The following is a 20,231-nucleotide window of genomic DNA, read 5'->3' as shown; positions in this document are numbered from 1 at the left end:
ACCACAATTCCATGGACCACTAAGGACGACCTATTTTTCAGTGGTGTGGTAACTAGAGCAACAGCCACATCTTACATTCCCTTGTCACGGTGAACTCTAGGTTTTTTTGGGGTTGTTTTGGCCTCTATTTCCCCTTTTAGATGACATCCCTATATTCTAGCACCTTCTACGGTGCTCATAATATAGAAATTTCAATAAACATGTTTTACTTAATTTTGTGTGGTATGCTTACAGTATATAACAGAGTTACATTTTCTAAGGAAAGAGAATATTGTGTCAAATTTAAGAATAAATCAATGGAAGAATTTTCTATGGGCAAGTGCTTATCATGGGCAGAACCAAGACTTTCACTTTGATGCAGGAATTTGAGTCTTAGGGTATTTTTGAATTAATGTTGGTGGTAGAACAGAAGACAAAGTCTAATTATGTTGCTTTAAAGGGTATAAGAAGATTAATAAGGGAAGGTGAAGGGCAAAGGAGTAAAGGAAACCATGAAAAACTGGCAGACACTAATTTGTTTTCATCTCCACTCATAATTAATGGAAAATTCATGATGCATTAAAGAAGAGAAAAAGCACTTAAGTACTCTCACACATGATAAAGAATAGCAACCAAAGATCACAAACCTCTGGTTATATTTCCAGGGGTCGAATCTGCCAATTATAAAATAAGGTTCTCCTTTAAGTGATTCTACAAAATAGAACACAAAGAGGCCTCAAATAAAATCGTGGTTTGTCTTGTAAGAGTCAAGCTATCTGCGTGGATGAAGCAGGCTTCCATTACTAGCACTTCCTTTCTGGAGCGGAAGCGAGCCATACAGTGAGCACATAAATCCCCACCTCGGACGGGACCAAGAGCAAACAGCATTTTGATCGGGAATTTTTATGTTATGATTATTTTCCATTTAAGAAAGAGAGACAACATCAAGTTAACTAAAAAACCCACAAATTAGTGTTTGAAAAAGTTAGGGCTTAGACCACAGAGGAAATACTGCCTTTCTTTCCAATGTCAGAAAACCTACTGTATCCTTATGAATCCACTGGGCTGGGGGACATGGGGAGAGGCAGGTGGTATAAACTCTGGAATTCTAAACTTCCTGGCAAGGAGGTCACGGTCTGAAAGGCACCATCCACCCTCTATTAGGAGTTAAAAGTGAAGTCAAAACGAGAATGCTAACGGCCCGGGCTCACATACTATAGCTTTCCTAATTAATCTGCAGCATGAGGTCAGGAAAACAATGTTTTCAACACTCAGCCTTGGAAATTTACAGGCACTTTGATAATTCCATGGTTGGCTGCAGCTTCTGTTACCATGGAAACGGACTGCTAAAAATGGGGCATGTTTCTTTAAACTGATCATACCTTCACACAAATTCCCTTCTCCTTTTTGTCAAAAGTTGGAATGAATTTAAAGTATGCTTCTCGTGGTATGACAACGTGATGTCAAGCCAGGGGCCTGATACAGATCGGCAGGGATGACATTAGTTTGTGGCAGACTTACAGAAGGATATTCGACATATACGAATTTTAAACATCTTGTTTGGTTAAAAAGTGATGGAAATCAAGTACACAGTGGCATAAAAGGAAGTTTAACACAAATAACAGGCACTTCAAAAGCAAAATCATCCACTTAACTGCTTCATCACCAGCAACATAAAGAGGTTAAAACAGTACTTGATTTGTTTCTTTGAGACAACTGATTTTTAACCTGCAGGACTAGGCTGGTTCTACACCCGAACTTCTAGATTTCTTACCCTCTATGGCTCCAAGAGAAGATAATATTTTTCCTATGTTGGGGGCAATCAGAAATTCTCTATTCCACCACCACATCAGAATTTCAGGTTGCAGCTCTACTTAAGAGGTGCTGACAGGTAAAAGCTCTTTCGTACTTCCTCTAAGATGGGAAGATGTATGTGGCATAAACGACCCTGAAATATCTTAATGTAAATGCCCAAGGCTGGCTCTCTGAATGAAAGGATAACTTGACAATGAAACAGGAAAACTGTGGAATATTATTTAACTCCATCAGCATGTGCTCCTCTTTTGAGGTCCCTTGATCCTGGCTCAGTAGCTTGGCTTTTGTGCCCACTGTGTGGATTCAGAGATGGGACTGACACACACACATATGCATTCACCTACCTAGTTACCCACGTACACACACGCGCACAGGAATCTCCCCACCAACACAAGAAGAGAACTGAGAAGTGGCCTGACCTGTGTGTTGTCCTCATATTACAGCGACTCTACATGATGGTGCAGAGGAAGGCATGAGTTGTGGCCCCTCAGGCCAATGAACTAGGGCGGGGTGGGGAGGGAGGGGCATGCTGGCAGAGAAGAGTGATGGAGGGACATACAAATGCGACTTGCTTCGGGACACAGGGGCACAGCCTCCCTCCATGGAGGGGTCTGGGTGGGTGGGGCGAGACCAGGAGGCAGCTGTACATCCACTTGAGTGAAGACCCCTGTATTTGAGGAACGGAACCCAGGCAAGGGTGGTGGCCATGGTGAAATAGTGCTGTGGGTGAGAGAAAGATTTCTGAGGTCGAACTGACAGATCTGGTGACAGGACCTGGTAGCAGGTTATGAGGAGGAGGTCAGCGACAGTGTCACGGATCAGTCCCATTCAGGTTCCCAGCATGAGTCAATGGGTGAACAGAGGTGCCCTTAAAGGTGACAGGAAACTGGAGGAGTATGCTTGCCAGGAAGAAGAGGCCCACTGGAGCCACAGTAGAGGGCTGTGCAGGTCTAGGGCACACGAGGGAGGGCCGGCCCGCACAGGTGTCATCCTCCCTCATGTGGACCAAAGCACACATGGGTGTCTTCTGTGCTCTCTGTTCCGTGTGCCCGTTTTCACTCCTATGTTATCATTTAGTTTCTCGTTTTTTAGGCTGTGAGCTCTTTGTATGCTGGCATGACCCTGAGGACAAACACTCAAATTTCTGCAAAATGAAATTATTTCTAATAAAAAATTAAATTATAGAACTTCATCTCAAAAAGGGCATCCACCCATTAAAGAAAAAAAAAACAAAAAAAACCACAACACTGAATCATGCCTGGGAAGAGGGATCTTTTGCTTTTCCTTCAAACCTATATTTTATTTGAATTTGTTATAAGGACTATATCATACTCTTCAAATTTATTTTTAAAAAATGTTAATTTAGTGACATCTCACCATACAATACTTCTACAAAAAATAATTTTGTAGAACATTGACAGAAAACAAAGAAAGAAGAAATTCCCAGAGAAATCAAAATAGATGTTGCAAAATTCATGTGCTTTGCTCAGAGAAGGCTTTGTAGCATTCTTTATTTCAACCGTCCATTTGTCCCTTTCTCCCACCACGGCTCACTAAATGTATTTTAGTTGAGTCAACAATACAATCAAGATCTATTACATTTTGTTAATTTGTTGCTTACTTCACAGAAGCTTAGAAGCAGCATATCAGAAAAGGGAGAGTGGCCAGATTTCGGCAAAAATCAGACCATAAATAACAATGCTAGTAATCTAGTAATGATCTAGGGGTCATTCTGTGCACTGATAAATGATTTTATACACCTTGACAGTGCCTTAAGGCACCAATGTATCACATGGGGTTATTAGTTTATAACTGAATTATAAATTGTATCCGAAGGGAAGAGTTCAAGTTATTCTGTTAAAGAAGGCAGGGTGGGGGATAACACTCTTTAAATACCTGTTGCGTAATAATAATGTGTCTGTAAGATGCAGGACACTGGGGATGAGATACAAAAATGATCCAAACAAGGATTCTATCCCCCCAAATCACTACGGTCTAATAGTGAAGGCAATACAGATATACGTACCACAGCGGCAAAAGGTAAAATGCCATGAAGGGATGCAGATCGAGTTATTGGGAATATACAGGGGAGAAGAAATTATTTTTAGCTGATAGGGTCCAGCGACTTTCTTCAGGAAATGGCACTGGGATTGGGTTTTCGGCGACGCTGAACCTGCAAATCTGGGGTGAGAGGAACGTAGTGGGCAGAGGCATGGAGGGGGAAGGGTAGAGCAGCGCTGTCTTTCACAGAACTTTCCATACGGACAGAAGTGTTTTATAATCTGCGCTGTTCAGTATGGCAGGCACTAACCACGTGTGCCTAATGTGATGAAGCAGCTGAATTTAAAAAATTTTATTTCATTTTAATTATTTCAAATTCACATTTAAACAGCCATGCGTGGGCGCCTGGGTGGCTCAGTCGGTTAAGCGCCTGCCTTCGCCTCAAATCATGATCCCAGGGTCCTGGGATCAAGTCCCGCATCGGGCTCCCTGCTCCGCGGGAAGCCTGCTTCTCCTTCTGCCTCTCTCTCTCTCTGTCGCTCATGAATAAATAAATAAATAAATAATTTTAAAAATTAACAAGCCTTTTAAAAAAAATAAACAGCCATCCGTGGCTAATGGACAGTGCAGGTAGAGTACGTATGAGATCATTTCCAACATTTAGAAAAGTTTGGGTAAAGCTATTTGTTTAATCTGTTTTCCCCCAGGTTGGCTTGCTCAAAAGATTGTAGACAAATGTGCACCTTTTTCTTAAAAAGATCTACTACAGCCATGTCCCAGCACACCACGTTAATCTACTCCACTGTTTACTATGCAGTCTACCAGAAACTTTCACATACTTTATCTCAACTGTTATTTACCAGCCAGGGACAGAAGTGGGAATGTGGCCCCCCAAGTCTGTAACTCTTTCCCCCCACCCCACACCCATGGGTTAAGCAACACAATGAGGAACCCAGATTCCCCAAGTCACTTCTTAGAGGACAGCTGACTAGGGTAGCAGTCTGACCCACTTTGGACTGAGCAAGAAATGCATTTTGGTTAAAACACTGAGTTTTGGGGTTGTTTGTTAGAGCAGTCAGTTTTAGTCAAAGTAAAGTAATACACAGCCCAGTTTTCTTTCTAGGGTTTTTATTCTCACCATGAGAGAGCTCTGTAAACTGAACAACCATTTTCCTCTTTAATTATAACTAGCTGGTAGCACTGGTGTTATGATTATCTTAATAATGACTCCGATTAAACCACTTATCTGAATTAAATCACCTCAATTTATTTGATTTTCCCTCAAAATTTGTAATTGTTAATTCTTCAGTTGTCAAGTCAGTGATCTCTAATATCCATCTTTAGTTCTAGAACCAGAAATTAAATTTAGATCTCATCCATGTTGCACATAATTAGAAAATGTTCCATTTCTTTTGTGGACAAGCCAAAAGTTGAGATTCGCTATTGCTGCTTTGACAAAGAAAATTAGTCTAAGGAGAATTCTCTATCTTGAATTTGATCCGGAGAATTCTTGATTTTCATTGCTATCTTCACCTAAAGCAGCTAATAATTAAATTCTCCCACTACACACGTGGATTGGTATTTATCAGAAAGTTTATATAAGCATTGACAAAACTGTGAGGTAATAGGCTTTGTTATCCAAACAATTCTTTGGTACGGGATGACAACTATTCAGAGGCCACTGACACTTGGAACATTTTCTTCTTAAATTTTCAATAGGTATTACTAAATTTTCTTGTTAAGGTGCCACAGAGGCTCCTGAAACCTATGATTACTGGCTCATAAAGTCTGCTTTTCCCCCTAATAATAATTCTGGCTAACTAGTACTGTCAACAGTAACAGGAATTCTGAAATATCCCAGGAATAGTAAGAAACAGAGCACCTACTTGAGCAGCAGACTGGACTGCCAACCCTTACAGTAGACACACATCAGAAACCCCAGAGAGACCAAGCCGTGTCCAAGTGGTTAGAACTAAATCGACCTAACTTTTGCCTTCCTTCACTACCTGGAAACTTACGTTCTTGATATTAAAAAAAAAAAAAAAATCCCCAGGGCTGTTCTTTCAAACAAACCAAAACCAAAACCAACATTGCCAAAAAGTAGTGGAGAATTAAATACTACTGATGTGAAATATAATGACTATTTTGGTGTCCCTCCACACACAGAGCATCAGCCATCGGACACTAATAATCACCGGTACATATGTCTCTTTGGACAAACAGCATAAGATCTAATCAGACTCTAGGGTGTTTTACTGTTTCAACAACAGCTGCTTTATCCATCAACTTTCACGGGTTAATACAACTAACATACGGTTTGAGGCCTAAAAGCAGATGAAGCTTCAGGGCAGACTGTCCCCAATCCCAATGTTGTGTTCTGTGAGTCTGCTACGCTGACCACGGCAACTCATTGGCAGGCAGTGACGGTGACACACTCAATTATAGAAGTCCCATCTTGCACAGGAATCATGTTATTTTTGTGCCACTTCAAATAAAAAAAGGGCTTTCTGCAAAAATTTCTCCTATTTTTTGCTGTTCTGATCAAACCCACGTCTAATCGCTCTTTCAGCATCACTAACATGGAGGTAACAGATCATCCTTGATCTCTATGGGGTTTTTTGTTGGTTTTCCCCTCAGCCCTATCTCTAGCAGAAAATGGGTAGAAATACAATCTGTGGAGGTACATAAAGCAAAACCCTGGTCAGTGCAACTGTGGTGAGATAGATTGGTTTTATCCAACCATTTCTGTGAAGTGTTTCAAAATATGAAAGTTCTCCCCCCTTAACTCTTTATACGTATGAATTTATTTATTTAAAGATTGTATTTATTTATTTGAGAAAGAGAGAGTGTGAGTGCCTGAGCTGGGGTGGGGGTGGCCAGAGGGAGAGGGAGAAGCAGACTCCCCACTGAGCAGGGAGCCCGATGAAGGGCTGGATCCCAGGACCCCGAGATCATGACCTGAGCCAAAGGCAGATGCTTAACCGAATCAACCACCCAGGCACCCCTAGGTATGCATTTATAAGATAGTAACATATAAAATATTTCTCTATGCTGTAAATATATAGGGAATTTTAAAAATGAAAATTTAAATAGAAGGAAAAAGTAACAAAGGGCTGAAAAAAAGAAAAGACAAGCAGAGGGATGACAGAGTGGCATCAAATTGGGCATCTCATGAAAACAGCATGAAGTGTGTGTTGCTTCTCATTGCACAAATGAGATTAAGGCTCGGAGCAGTGAACCTGTCCAGGGTCACAGAGCTGCAGAATGGTGCGCCCGGCACCCAATCCCAAGTACATCTCACTTGAGAGCCCATGGTCTTACCCTTCTGACACTACACTATGACACAAATATAAATGGAAGGCGCGGTCACAGTGGTTAGGGAAACAAACCCTATGTTATGTAACTGTGTCGACCCTGCTCTGCTGTGCTTGTTGGTAATGCTTCTACCCTGCTTTCATATCTTTGATCCTTGCTTCCGTGCTCCTTATCTGCGCTCTGACGACTCTATCCCCCTCCACGTTCTCAATGTTCCACTAGCACAAACACTGTTTCAAATGTAAGGTATGAACGACAGCTTAACACCCGAAAGTGACTTAAACGATGCTTAGGGAATTCTTAACTATTTTTTTTTTTTTAAGCTAATGACTTAAAAACTTTAAGTTCCCTCAGTGAGTCTCCAGAACGTGTCTGAAAAACTCCACTGGTATTGATTTTATAAGAATCTACAGTAAAGATTGCTGTGCGCAAGCAGAGGCGACCCCATTGTTTGGTTCCTGGCAACAGCTATTTATACTTCATTGTGTGTCGTTTGTTTGGATCTGGATGTTTTTTCTACCCATACCCAAAAGTATACTCTACAAAGTCCAACTATTGTTTCTTCTTCTTATCTTTCAAATCCATAACAATCTCTGTCATCACATTCTCATATTCTAAATGTCTGAGCAAAAAAAAGAGCAATATCCTTTTGGAAGAAGCTCAACCTGCTACTTAGGCAGATAAGTCTACATTTATTCTCTGAGTCTCTAAGATGAGCAAGGGCGAGTGGAGAGGTGAGGGGCGGCTGATGGCAGGAGCTGAAAGCAGATAAAAAAGAGGTTACTGTGGGTTTTTTTTTCCTCCCAAGGAACCCTAGAAAATCAAATTCCAAAGTAAACAAGCATTGAGAGGGGTGACCTTCATTATCTCAAATTCAGGAAAAGCTTAATCTCCGTAGATCCCGAATTTCTGAAACCACGGCCCTTGATCTCCAGCTGCTACAGTAAAGCATGACTTGCACTGGTCTGGCCACTCTTCAGTATATACCAGGACAGGGGACAGCAAAGCTCATACCTTTGGCCATTTTCTCGAATCAGTCAGTGAGGTACTGTGCAGTGGCTACTGACAGTAATGGACAATATTCTGAAGCTTATTTTTTGCCTTGTTAAAAGACCACAAAACCATGCAATGTGTTTTTAAAAAATAAAACAAAATAATGCAATGTGCATTACAACCAATTAAACCAACCATTTAAAGATAGAAGTAAGAAAGCACTAGCTACCTTCCTGGTTTTAAACAATAAAACCCATAAACGTGTCATTTGGAAAAAAAATAATTTTCCTGGAATTATGTGTTTGTAAACCTAAAGCACACAGTGTTCTGAATGGTATTGAAAAGGAAGTGGCCTCTCCTAAAGGGGTGGGGGGGGGTCGGGGCAAAAAAAAAAAAAAAAAAAGGAAAGAATGAGAGAATATACAAAATGAACCTGGAAAGATTTCAGTCCTGAAATGAGGACTGGCCTCCTAAGTCCCCTTGCTGTATTAATTATTGCAAAATCCCTAGAGTTCTATCAGTTAATGAACCGCTAGCAAGAGCCACAGAGAACAGCATTCGGCTTTCATCTCAAAGAACTTAGAACGTGTGAGGGACACGAGTGAACAGAGAGAGCAGACACACGGCATGGTAAGCAGACAGACACGCTCAGCCTGGCTGACGGGAACACGGATTCAGCAGTTTTGCCCCTGTCCACAGACAGACTGACCTTCCTTGAGACTTTTCTGGTTGCTCCCCTCAAGGCATTCCTTTTCTTTTAATGGTTCGAAATCCCCAGCAGTTAAAATCTCTGGGAAGCCCTGTTGCTGCTTCTTGGAGCTATCGATCATGGTGAGAGGCTTCTGGAGACAGGCAGCATCAAGCAGGAGCAAAGCGCAATCTGCCGCGCAGCAGAGACCAGCGCTCAGCACACTCTGGTCCCCGGTCCCTGGATCCTGGGTTCCTCCTCACAAGACCCCAATCACTGGGCAATTATGTCTTTAAGCAGCTGAAGGCAGCCATTCCCCCTCAGTTCCCAGCCTGACCTGCAAATACACTCATGCCGCTGGAAGCCCTAAACTCTCTCCCACATTGGGAGGCAGAGCCCTGGAGGCACGATGCTGAAATCCCACCCCTTTTCCCAGCCAGCCCCCTTCCCCTTGCCATTCCAGCTTCCCCCGCGTGCTGGGTACTTCCATCTGCAGTTTGATGGTCCGAATCATCTGACAAAACACTGAGTCAAGCAGTTAAAAATAAATCCTGTAGTTGTTAAAAGAGAAGACTTTGCTGATACCTAAGAAGACAAATTGCTGCCTGTGGTCTCTCTCCGGCTCTCTATAAACACAGCCGCAGGCTGTGGAAATACTTTCTATCAGCCAGCCGAGCACATTCATTACTCATTAAGTTCTCCAGCTAAACAAACGGCAGTCTAGGGCATCGGAAGGAAGCGGGTCCTCTCTCAGCAGAGGGACCACGCCGAATAAACATGCTACCAGCGTAACTGCCTAACGACAGAGGCACCGAACTCCCAAAGTTCTTTTGTGGCATCCGGCTCTTCCTGGCAGAGCCAGTGCTTTTTGTAACAGGGACACGTACTGCAATTGCAGCTTTCTGCCGTCATCAATTGAGACCTGAGCCGCAGTTTCCCCTCTGTGCCACTAGTCGGCTGACAGACTTAACATCGCCATGATTGTGCTCAGGAAAAATCTCCTCCCATGTACTCAAAAGCAGAGATGGCAAGAGAGCCTCGTTCAGAGCCGATTCAGCTGGCGACCAGCCCAAGCTTAATTTCACGTGAGCTAGCGACACCAGGCACGTCTCCTGCAAGCCACGGACTGCTGTCCACTGAACATGAGGGATGCTGCTGGGAGGAAATCTCTAGGTATGGCAAACGCCAGGCAAATGTGGAGACGAGCCTGTTTTCAGAGACATCAAATATATATCTACCCGCAGCTACAGCCAAAAAGCAGCTGATTAAAAAAAAAAAAAGGTTCAAAGTATGCTCCTTTGCAAAGGGTTCCCAGAAAAGCCATGAGAGGTTCTAAGAGCAGTAGATGGAATCCTCTTCCATGAGGGATATGTTTTGTTCACTTTTTTATGACCAACATCTTAGCAGAGTGCCTGGAATATTAGTTTTCAATAAATACTTGTTGCATGATTAAGTAAACGAATTAAAGCCGGAGAAGCTGCAATAGGAAAACTTGTTTTCATAATACTCAAAATTCTAAAGAAGTCCTCAATCACTGCCCAATAGTTAGTAATTTTAGATGAAATGTTCTCTAAAGGAAGGACATTTTCTCTTCAAAAGAAAATATACACATACATTTTGAATGTGCATCTGACATGATCCTTCTATGGCATAAAGAAAGGCTTACGTTGTCAAAGCCAGAAAAACCCATATTGTTGTTCCCCACCAACACACAGATGGGGACTGGGTGAAGATTCTGTCCTTTGTCCCTGGTGCTGGGGCTGGTGTGCACTCAACCCGGACTGCTCTAGAAAGATAGCTATCTACTACTCTTCTCCAGCGTCTCCTGAGAATGGGATTACACAACACATGACATGGCTCTTGTCAACTGAAATTCCTTCTGCAGCAATGTAAGCCCAGTGTTGGGAGTCCACACCCCCGCAGGAACAAACAGCGCTGAGCTTATCACACTTCTCGAAAATGCGCCCAAATGCTCTGCTACTATTTCTGATCCCGAGGCCTCTGTTCTTCTACACTGACTGTTCCTGCATCTTTAAAGGCGTAAGCAAAGTAACCATAGTTTTCTGAGGACATTCTTTAGATCAGTCACCTTTTCAGCAGTTTGGCGAAGTTGTTCTCATTTAACCCCCAAGAGCCCCTTCTGACCCTGATGATTACTGGTACATTACAGCCATTTTACAGACCAGGACCACAGTCACAAAGTTTCTCCGTGGCAGGTCTGGAGTTCAGCCAGTCTGAGTTCTCCAAAGGCTGATTCTTTCTCCCACTGCACAGCAACGCTTGCTGTCCGCTAGAATACGCTCTGTCTCCAGGCTTTAGTTTGATCTTGGGACAGGTTTTAACAGCAGAGGCCGCGACTTTTAGGGCCTCCTGGTAATTCTACTCCTGGTGCGGGAGAAGGAGGGCCAACATAACCATTCTAAAATGCTCTCATGAAAACATTTCCACTTTTCCTGAGAGCAGCAATGGCCAACTTTATTTAGCGCTTGCAGGGTGCCCCAGTCTAAGTGCTTTTCATAAGTTACCTTGTGTGTCCTGTTGCCAGGCCCGGGGGTTCGACGTTACTCCAATTCACAGATGAGAAAACTGAGGCCTAGAAAAACTGACCTATTTTTGTCAGAGGTCGCCCATCTTCTACGTGGTGGCGGATTCCCAACAGGCGGCCTGGCTCCAGAGCCTACATTCTTAATTACTTTGCAAAAAGAACAACAAACCCTAATATTCTCTTGCTCAGCATTGCTCCTTTTTAAACCCCACCCAACTGTGTTTAGGCCACAAGTTTAGAAACCTGGGTACATACAGAGCTATACCAGCCACTTTTTTTTTTTTTTTAACCGACTGTGTGCGTGTGTGTTGAGTATGTTAAAAAATAAAACAGTTCTCTTTTAAGGATCCTCTGTAAGCTTATTATTTTTACATCTGATAAATATAAAAAAAATCTCAATAAGGAAACACATTTTCCTGCTGTGGGTTTATATCTAAAGTCTTGTCTCTGTAGTTTTGAGAGAAAATAATAATTTCTTTAGTGGTGAATATGCCTGAAAGAACATTTATTTTGCTTTTTTTAAAAATGTGAAATAATTTCAAATTCACAGAACATTTTTTTTCCTGAATTATCTGCGAGAAGGCTCTGACACGACACCTCTTTACTACCTTAAGCGCTCCAGTGTGTAATTCCTACAAACAAGGACATTTTCCTATAAAACCCCAAAATAACCATCAATATCAGGGAATTAACACCAATTTATCACCATCTAAACCACAGACTCCCCTCAAGTTCCACTAACTGTCCCAACACCATCTTTAAAGGCAAAAGGATCCAAACCAGGATCACGTATGGCCCTGAGTTATTTCAACTCTCTTTAGTGTTCCTTCATTTTTTAATAGATCCTCAGTCTCTCTGGACTCTTCTTTCTGTAAATTGTGAAGATTACAGGCCAGTTATTTCATAGAATTGCCCTCAACGTGAGTTTTCTGGTGTGTCTTCATGATCAGACTCAGGTTACGGCAGGAGCGTTTTTGGCAGGAATACCACGGGGGCAGGGATGTGTTCTTTGTATCCTATCGGGTGGTGCACAAATCCAATTTGTCTTATAACTTATATTTATTCTGATGAACTGATTAAGATGTTATTGGCCAAGTTTCTTCATCGTAAAGTCAGTTTTTCTCTTTGTAATGAATTATTCTGTGTGACTGAACTGTTTATTACTAGGATGGTCACCAAATGGTGAATTTGAAAATTCTATCCTTCCTTCTACGTTTATTAGTGGCACATCCTACCGTAAGAAGAAGAATCCCCTTTATGTGGTTTATGGTACCTATTTCTATCACCATGGACTCATGGATTCCTATTTTATGCAATGGGTGATAGGATGTTCCTACCCTTTAGTTTGATGCTCAAATTATTCTAGAATTGGCCAGTGGGAATCCTTTCAAGCTGGCTTCAGTTTCTCATTGTCGTGACCCATTCTCTGAGCACTTGATTACTTTCTGGTACAAGGTATTCCAGGCTCATCTTTTATTTTTCCTGCTCCGCTGAGAAAGCAAGGACTCAATAGCAGGTGTCCTCATTGCTATTCGGGTGTCAGTGTTCCCAGGCCTCCTCTGTAGAAAGTTAAGGAATATGTCTGTGAGTTTGTGTGTGTGAACACACATGCACACACATATTTATGGCTCTCTGTATTAACAGATGTAAATGCAGATCTATATTTAAGTATGTACATCTCTATTTATATATATGTTGAAAACCACAAGTTCGCCCTGATGCCTCCAATTCCAATCCAATGCCAAAGGTTCTTTCTCAGCTTCTCTCATGTATTTGTAACCCTTTTCTACTGTAGCGAGAATCTTGTCTCCCACGGTCTCTGCCACCCCACTCACGGATACCCTGTTCATCCCACTACTGTCACTGCCGTACCAAACCCTATGCAGATGTCTCCTCAGCCCAAGTGGGCTCCGAAGCCTTCCCCTGGATTGCTGCCCTCGCTCCCACAGGGCAGCTGCCTTGCTCAGCACCCCCCATAATGTCTTCTGGATTGAATTAGGGATGAAGGGAGGAAGGGCACTTGCAGCCCACAGTTACCCCATGAACGGCCTGCAGTAGGTCTGTCCTTGTTCTGTACTATACGTGCTATATCATCTTCAGTGTCATTTGGCTCTGTGGTCACGAGGGACGCTGAACTTCAAAGGATAGGTGATTAAAGTCACTAGGGCTATGATAAGTCTGCTTCCACAGTGTTTGTGTGTACACACACCCAAAAGAGCTGTTTTCGTATGAAAGAGAGTTCCATAAATCAAGTCAATTTTCCCAGTACTCCAAGCATAGATATTTAATAAGCGTGAGAAAAACTGTATGGCTTGGAGACTAGGAATAATCCAGGAAAGGCTTCAGGGAATCGGAACAGAAACAAACACGGCTCAAGGGACCTACACGAAAAGTTGGCAGTCTCAATATATGCTCACAAAGCTGCTGATAAAAAGATACGGTTGAGATGACGCTGCTGTAAGCGGAGACCTGAGAATATTACCAACTGCGCAACGTTTCACCAACGTAAAAGCATCCGAGGGGGACAGATATAATAATCAGTAACAGCACGGAAACGGATTGCTAAATATTGAGCTGCGCTTCTCCTGTAGCATTCTGGACACGGGACTGAGAGAAGATGCATTTTCTTTTCATCTCCCGCATCTTGCTACTTTGAACCAGGCCCTCCAGAAGCCCTCCCGCTGCGCGGATGCGGGCCCACCGCGGGGTTGCCTCTGCGAGGCCTGAGCCAGTGTTACAGAAGCTATGCAACCAGACCGGACGTATCCATGTTACACCTCAAGTTTTCCCCACGGGTACCATATTTTTAGTAAAATATGTATTTGATCCCTAATTCCCACCCCTTTTAAAATTATAAAACCACTATAAAAATATTCTATCTTTAGACAACTATAAATGGTTATGGTAAATCCCAACAATTATTAAGCCCAATTTAAGAATCCTGATAATTAAAACTTTTTTTTTTTTGTAAAAAAAGGACAAAGGGTGATCTCTGAAATCAGACAGCATATCTTAAAAGTCCTTTATTTTTATTACTTTTTAAATACAGGGTATCAAATGTGTAGTACTTCAGATATAAAGAGTTGAACAAATCAGCCCTATGGAAACCGCTGTTTCAGGAGAAGGGCCACATTCTTCTGTTATTTCTAAGAGAGTAAGATTTTGAAGGGCCATCAGTGATTTGGACGATTAAGTACTGCAGCATGACTGAGTGCTGCAACCGGGCAAAAGGGCCTGGCGACTTGGGTGGTAATGTGCGCTTACGCTCATCTTCCTGGTCGACCCTGCTGGGCGTGCTCTCCCCTCTGAGGACGGGAGCTGCACCTTGGCCAGGCCATCCAGGACCGGGATGGGACCGTCCATGGTGTGCTGTGGGAGCCGTGCCCTGGGGGAGCCAGGAGAACTTCCTGTGGGACGGGGCAGACGGCACGTTTCACAGCGGGCACCATCTGACGGCACCCCTCCATCGTGGTGCTCTGACTGCACGCAAGTGACCGGGGACGTCTGCCCCCCTCCACCCGGCCCAGCCGCAAGACGGGTCATGAAGACATGACACAACACACTTTGTCAGCGTTAAAGGAGTCCTTCAAATCGTTTCTCCACTTCCAAGCTTTCTAGATTCTTATGAACACGCGCAGATTTACAACAGAGAGCTGTCCTTAGATTATGTCTCTTCGGAGTCGTGTCCTTGGACTCTGAGTTACAGGAGACAAGGGAGAAGGGCAGACAGAAGGGAGGGCTGAAAAGTGGGAGGGGCACATCCTAGCAAAGACAGGAAGACCCGACGCTAAGTCATGGTCAGTGTGAAGGTGGGATAAGAAAACTGTCCGCGGGAGTGTTTCTCCACCTTTTTTGCGTCATCGTCCCTATGGCCCGACTTTCTTATCCAATTTTTCCTCATCATTTTCCACGAAATTTTAACACCACAGATTGGCTACATGTCCATTTACGTGCTGTATGTATATCTGTGCCTTAAACATGAAAGGTGTGATTTTTCTGCCTCTCCCCCAAGAATCAATCTGTGCTCCTTCTGAGAATGCTTAATCTACAAAAGAGAAAGCCGATGTGTCCTGTTTTGCTGAGGAAGAAACAGTAAGGTAATAAGAGTGAGAGTGAACTATAGGCAGGAAACCCTCCATGAGAAAATAACAAATGTTCACCATCTGGGATAATGATTTTTAGATCACAAGTGAATTTAACATATCTTTTGTGGATCCTGAAAATCTTTTGATCCCCAGCAGCTCTGAGGTATGGGAAACATGTACTGACATTTGTTTTATTAAAAAAAAAAAAAAAAAAAAAAGAAACTGCAGTTCAGATATGGAACAATGTATTTTGAAGTCACCCTGGTGGTGAGCACGTACCCTTAATCCTGGCTTTCTGACTCCAACATTCTTTTCACCAAAAACAAAAACCTTTAAGGTTTTTTGTCCCCCCCCCTTTTTACTAAATTTACATAGGATTTTCAAAGGCATGTAATTAAGAAAAACCAGTAATTTAATTTCAGGGGGGTGATGACATCCCAGATGGATTTAGGAAAGCATAGAGGCAGGATGGTTTTGTGGAAGGAGGATGACTCTAGAGGTCAACGTGATTCGATGGTGAGAGTCACGAGATCCTGGAAAAGCAGCCACATCTCTGTGCCATGGCTGCCTCATCTGCAGAAATGTGGTGACAAAACTGATATGACAATAGCTGTTTTCTGTGATTATGAAAATCAGAGAACAGACACATATAAGATACCGGGCACAACAAACATGACATGCACTCCCCAAATTGTGAAGTCTGGTCGGACTCCTTTCTGGAACGATCTGCCTCGTCTGCTAGCCTGCATGGCTGCATGTTTGCTAGGTTAGGATTTCTCTGGCCAGACACATGTGCAGACATAAGTGCACGTTAATCACACACGTGTTCTCCATTTCCTAGCACCCCCACCCCCCGCCACCGCAGACCACCCTGGGGTGCGGACACAGTTCACAGATCTTTGGTTTGGCACTTAGCATCTTCTGATGTCTTCCTACTACTTTAGATTTCATTTATTAGATTAAGTTTGAAATTTCTATACATGCAGAGGACCTTGCTGATACGTTTTCACTTCACTGGAATAATGAAATAGAAAGAGTGCCCCCAGGTGACTGACCATGGCCATGCTGTCGGCCACAGGGTCTGAGAACTGAGTGGAACAAATGCTAGGACATCATCTCAGGAATCCAAGGATGTATTCTTGGATGAGTTCTTTATGGAAATGTACGCCAAGCCGGCAGCGGTGTGAATAGAGAGTGGGCAGTGGGGAAAATGCACCCACAGGGCCCGAGGCGGCCCAGGCTTGGAGCCCCGCTACAGCGGTGGCGGGGGGGGGGGGGCGTCCAGCAAGAGTCATACGGGGGCAAAAAATGCATCATGGCACAGCAAACGGACACTGATGGGAATTCGTGAGCTTTGTAGATTTTTAAAATAATATGCAGAAGCATTTCTATTTCGTACTTAAGCGCTCCTAAGCACAAGTTGATACTTCATTGATGGTTGTGCGTGATTCAGCAACGTGAGACTAATAAAAATTAAGTCTTCTAGTAATTGTTTTAAACTTTCTTAAGTCTGTGAAACATGCTTCATCATACAACTCAAACGGAGTGAGCAGACCTGTTTATTCTGCTGCTTGGCTTCCACAACGTTATCCTGAGCAATTAAATTAAACATTTGCCTTTGTTTACCTCATCTGACTGGACAGCCTACTTGGCCATCTTGGGAGTCCTGACAAAGGTGGAGATGAAAGAGGCAGGATGACTACCCAGATCCAATAGGAAATCATGTCAGGCCTTCACACATGCTCCATAATGTTTCCTTTGTCTCTTACTGAGTCTAAACTGTGACACTGTTTCAAATCATTTCCATTTTCCTCAAGACCACACTATATTACCTTTCTCAGCAAGTAGCGTGGGGTCCTAGATTTACTAATACTGAGGTCTTCAGACATAAGCTCTACTCCACCTTCCCACGCCCATTCTATCTCCTGTCTTTGGTGAAGAAGTAATCTTTCTTCTTGCCAAGGGGAATCCAGACACTTTGCTTAGGGCTGTAGTTCCTTCTCACCTACTTACAAAACTGATCAATTAATTATACTTCTCCTCTAGGATGCTTTGTACTTACTAAGATACTTGCATTTCCCCTTGTATTCCTCCTAAGATTCTGTTTCTAAATGTTCTCCCTTATTAATCTCAACCTTTGCACTGGTGCCAACCATTAACTCCAAACACCCACCAATGCACATATAAACACAAACCCTACCTCCGGATCATCATGCACTTGCCTTCTAAATGGCACTTTCTAAGTGAGTTTTCCTTCTGCAGTTAAGATATCCTTAATTTTAAGATTATGTGTTATACTCAGGACTAACTCATCTATGATTTTATAAGATAGTCTTTGCTTGACTTAATGGAAAAACAAAGATTAAAAAAAAAACACAACAAAAACAAATGGCAAGTGATGAGCTAGCCTAGACCTCAGCTTGGCCCAGCTCCAGACAATGCACCTAAAAAAGCCAACCCATGTTGTCGTACTCGTCTTTGCAGCCTCAATGTCCAGGACACTATGACTGCTGAATTAATGCTGTCTGAATAAATCAATCAATGCCATTGGACCAACCAAAACTCATCCGGCCTCTCCTCTACCTACCTAACTCCGCTCATATTTCCTGGCTTGGCTTTAAAGCCATCAGTGCTCCGTCCCCTGCTTTCCTGAGCAGCATTACTAACCCCGACATGGTTCTTACACTTTAGCTAAATCAAATTACTTAAAATTCCCTAAAATGCTCTGGGTTTTCCTTGTCTTTAGTCAAGGTTTTTCTTCTGCCCGAAATTCTCCATCTCTGATGGAGACTATACTTAGGCAATCTTCAGGAACTAGCTGCAGTATCAATCACCTTCAGAAACTTTCAGAAGCTTTCCAGGATGTGGCTCAGCACCCCCCAAGAGTCAGGCCTTTTTCCTCTGCTCACTCTGAACGCTCATGGCACCCGTCACGTGGGACTGAACCTTCTGGAATGATAATGAGATGTTGCCAATTCTGGGCACTAATGGTGACCGGTCATTGACTGTGTCCTGAGCACGAGCATCACGCGTGGTGCTGAGTGCTTTACGGACGTTCACTCAGATCACTCTTCTCAAGAACTCTATCCACTACTGTCTCCAGCTCCCCGCTCAGGCACCAGGAGGTGAAGTAACCCGTCCAGCTACACAGCGTTTAAGGAGGGGAAGAGAGATTTTTAATTTAGGCAGCAGGCTTCAGGCTACTAGCTTTTCTCAATGGGTTCTTTGAGAGAATTAAGCCCTAATGCCCAAAGGTGTCCACTGTATTAACTTCCCTCCTATGTATCGAAAATGGAATTAGCTATGTCATCCTTGGGATAATTGACAAAACAGACACTCTAATCATATTGGTAGGAATTCATTTTCTCACAGAACCTGGATGAGAAAGACTGGATATTTTTAACTACTGATACTTTGCACGTTTCTGATATCCCCTCCCCATATTAACAGATTTTACAAGTCCTCAAAAACTGGAACTTGATCTCATCCATCTTTTTATTTCCTATGAGATGTGTTCTGGTGTTTTAATCATGTTCACATGGTCAAGCCTCTCCTTAATTGACTAAATTCTTACATTCAGCAATCCAGGCTGGATGATAAGCACCTTCCTTAAAATACACTAAAACTACCTGATACATTTCTTTGGTTGTTTCTGACAGACACTTAAAACTCACTATTACTAAGGTATAAAGACAGTAAGATACATCAATTTAAAGTGTATATTAGTGGCAAGTTTTGATGGAGACTTAGGGCTGTGAAATTATGGTCACATTTGAGATACAGAGCATTTTCAACATTCCTGCAAGTTTCTTCCTGCCCCTTTGCAGTACATCCTATTGCCACACCCAGCCCCAGGTAATCACTGATCTGCTTCCTATCACTAGAGGTTAGTTTGCCCGTCCTAGAATTTCAGGTAAATGGAATCATACAATATGCAGTCTTTTGTGTTTGAATTCTTTCACTAAGATATGACTCAGATTCATCCGTGGTGTTGCATGTATCAGCAACTGGTTTCTTCCTATTACTAAGTAGTAATCTAGTGTATGAATAGATCACATTTTGTTTAAACATTCATCTGTTGATGGACATATGGATAGTTTCCAGTTTTGAGCTACTATGGATAAACTTATTATGAACATTTATATATAAATCTTTGGGTAGATATTTGTAGTCCCCCCCCTTTTTTAAAGATTTTATTTATTTGAGAGAGAGAAAGAGAGCAAGAGAGAGTGAGCAAGCACGAGCTGGGGGGAAGGGCAGAGGAAGAGAGAGAAGCAGGTTCCCCACTGAGCAGCCTGACCTGGGGCTCGACCCCAGGACCCCAGGATCATGACCTGAACCGAAGTCAGATGCTTAACCTACTGAGCCACCCAGGCGTCCCTGAATTCCTTTTTTTTTTTTTTTTTTTGTATAAAGGCTTGGTTGGATAGTAGGTAGATTCTTAGCTTTTGAAGGAACTTTATGGGCAGCTTTATTTTTATTTATTTTTAAAATTTTTTTAAAAGATTTATTTGAGAGAGAGAGAGCACATGTGTGCATGAGCAGAAGGGGCATGAACAAGCAGGAGGGGCATGCACAGCAGGGGGGGCAAAGGGAGAGGAAGAGAGAATCCAAAGCAGACCCCATGATCAGCATGGAGTCCAACATGGGGCTCAATTTCATGACCCAGAGATCACGACCTGAGCCGAAACCAAGAGTCAGACGGTCAACTGACTGCGCCACCCAGGCACACTGGCGGCTTTATTTTTAAAAGCCCCAAACTGCAAATAACCATGCATACACAGGTTACTGGATGAATAAGTTTTGGTAT

The 20,231-nt window shown here is 42.8% G+C and overlaps 1 protein-coding gene across 10 annotated transcripts in view; it reads right to left on the bottom strand.

The window, feature by feature from the left end:
* The window catches only part of MRTFB (myocardin related transcription factor B), a 277,869-nt gene that overhangs the window by 77,909 nt on the left and 179,729 nt on the right, over window positions 1-20,231 (bottom strand). Inside the window, exon 1 of one of the 10 annotated variants that reach the window (XM_027613664.2) lies at window positions 8,813-9,626. The exons of 8 other annotated variants lie outside the window; for them this stretch is intronic. In XM_027613664.2, coding sequence (XP_027469465.1) covers window positions 8,813-8,933 — 121 coding nt within the window. In that variant the 5' untranslated portion in view covers window positions 8,934-9,626. Of the gene's footprint in view, window positions 1-8,812; window positions 9,627-20,231 lie in introns of those variants that run through there. One more of the 10 variants, XM_027613666.2, reaches the window with a different exon arrangement.

This window comes from Zalophus californianus, chromosome 10, assembly GCF_009762305.2.
Source record: "Zalophus californianus isolate mZalCal1 chromosome 10, mZalCal1.pri.v2, whole genome shotgun sequence".
NCBI classification, from domain to species: Eukaryota; Metazoa; Chordata; class Mammalia; order Carnivora; family Otariidae; genus Zalophus; species Zalophus californianus.
The sequence above is the reverse complement of the archived record's forward strand: the minus strand, read 5'-3'. Positions and strand labels throughout refer to the sequence as shown.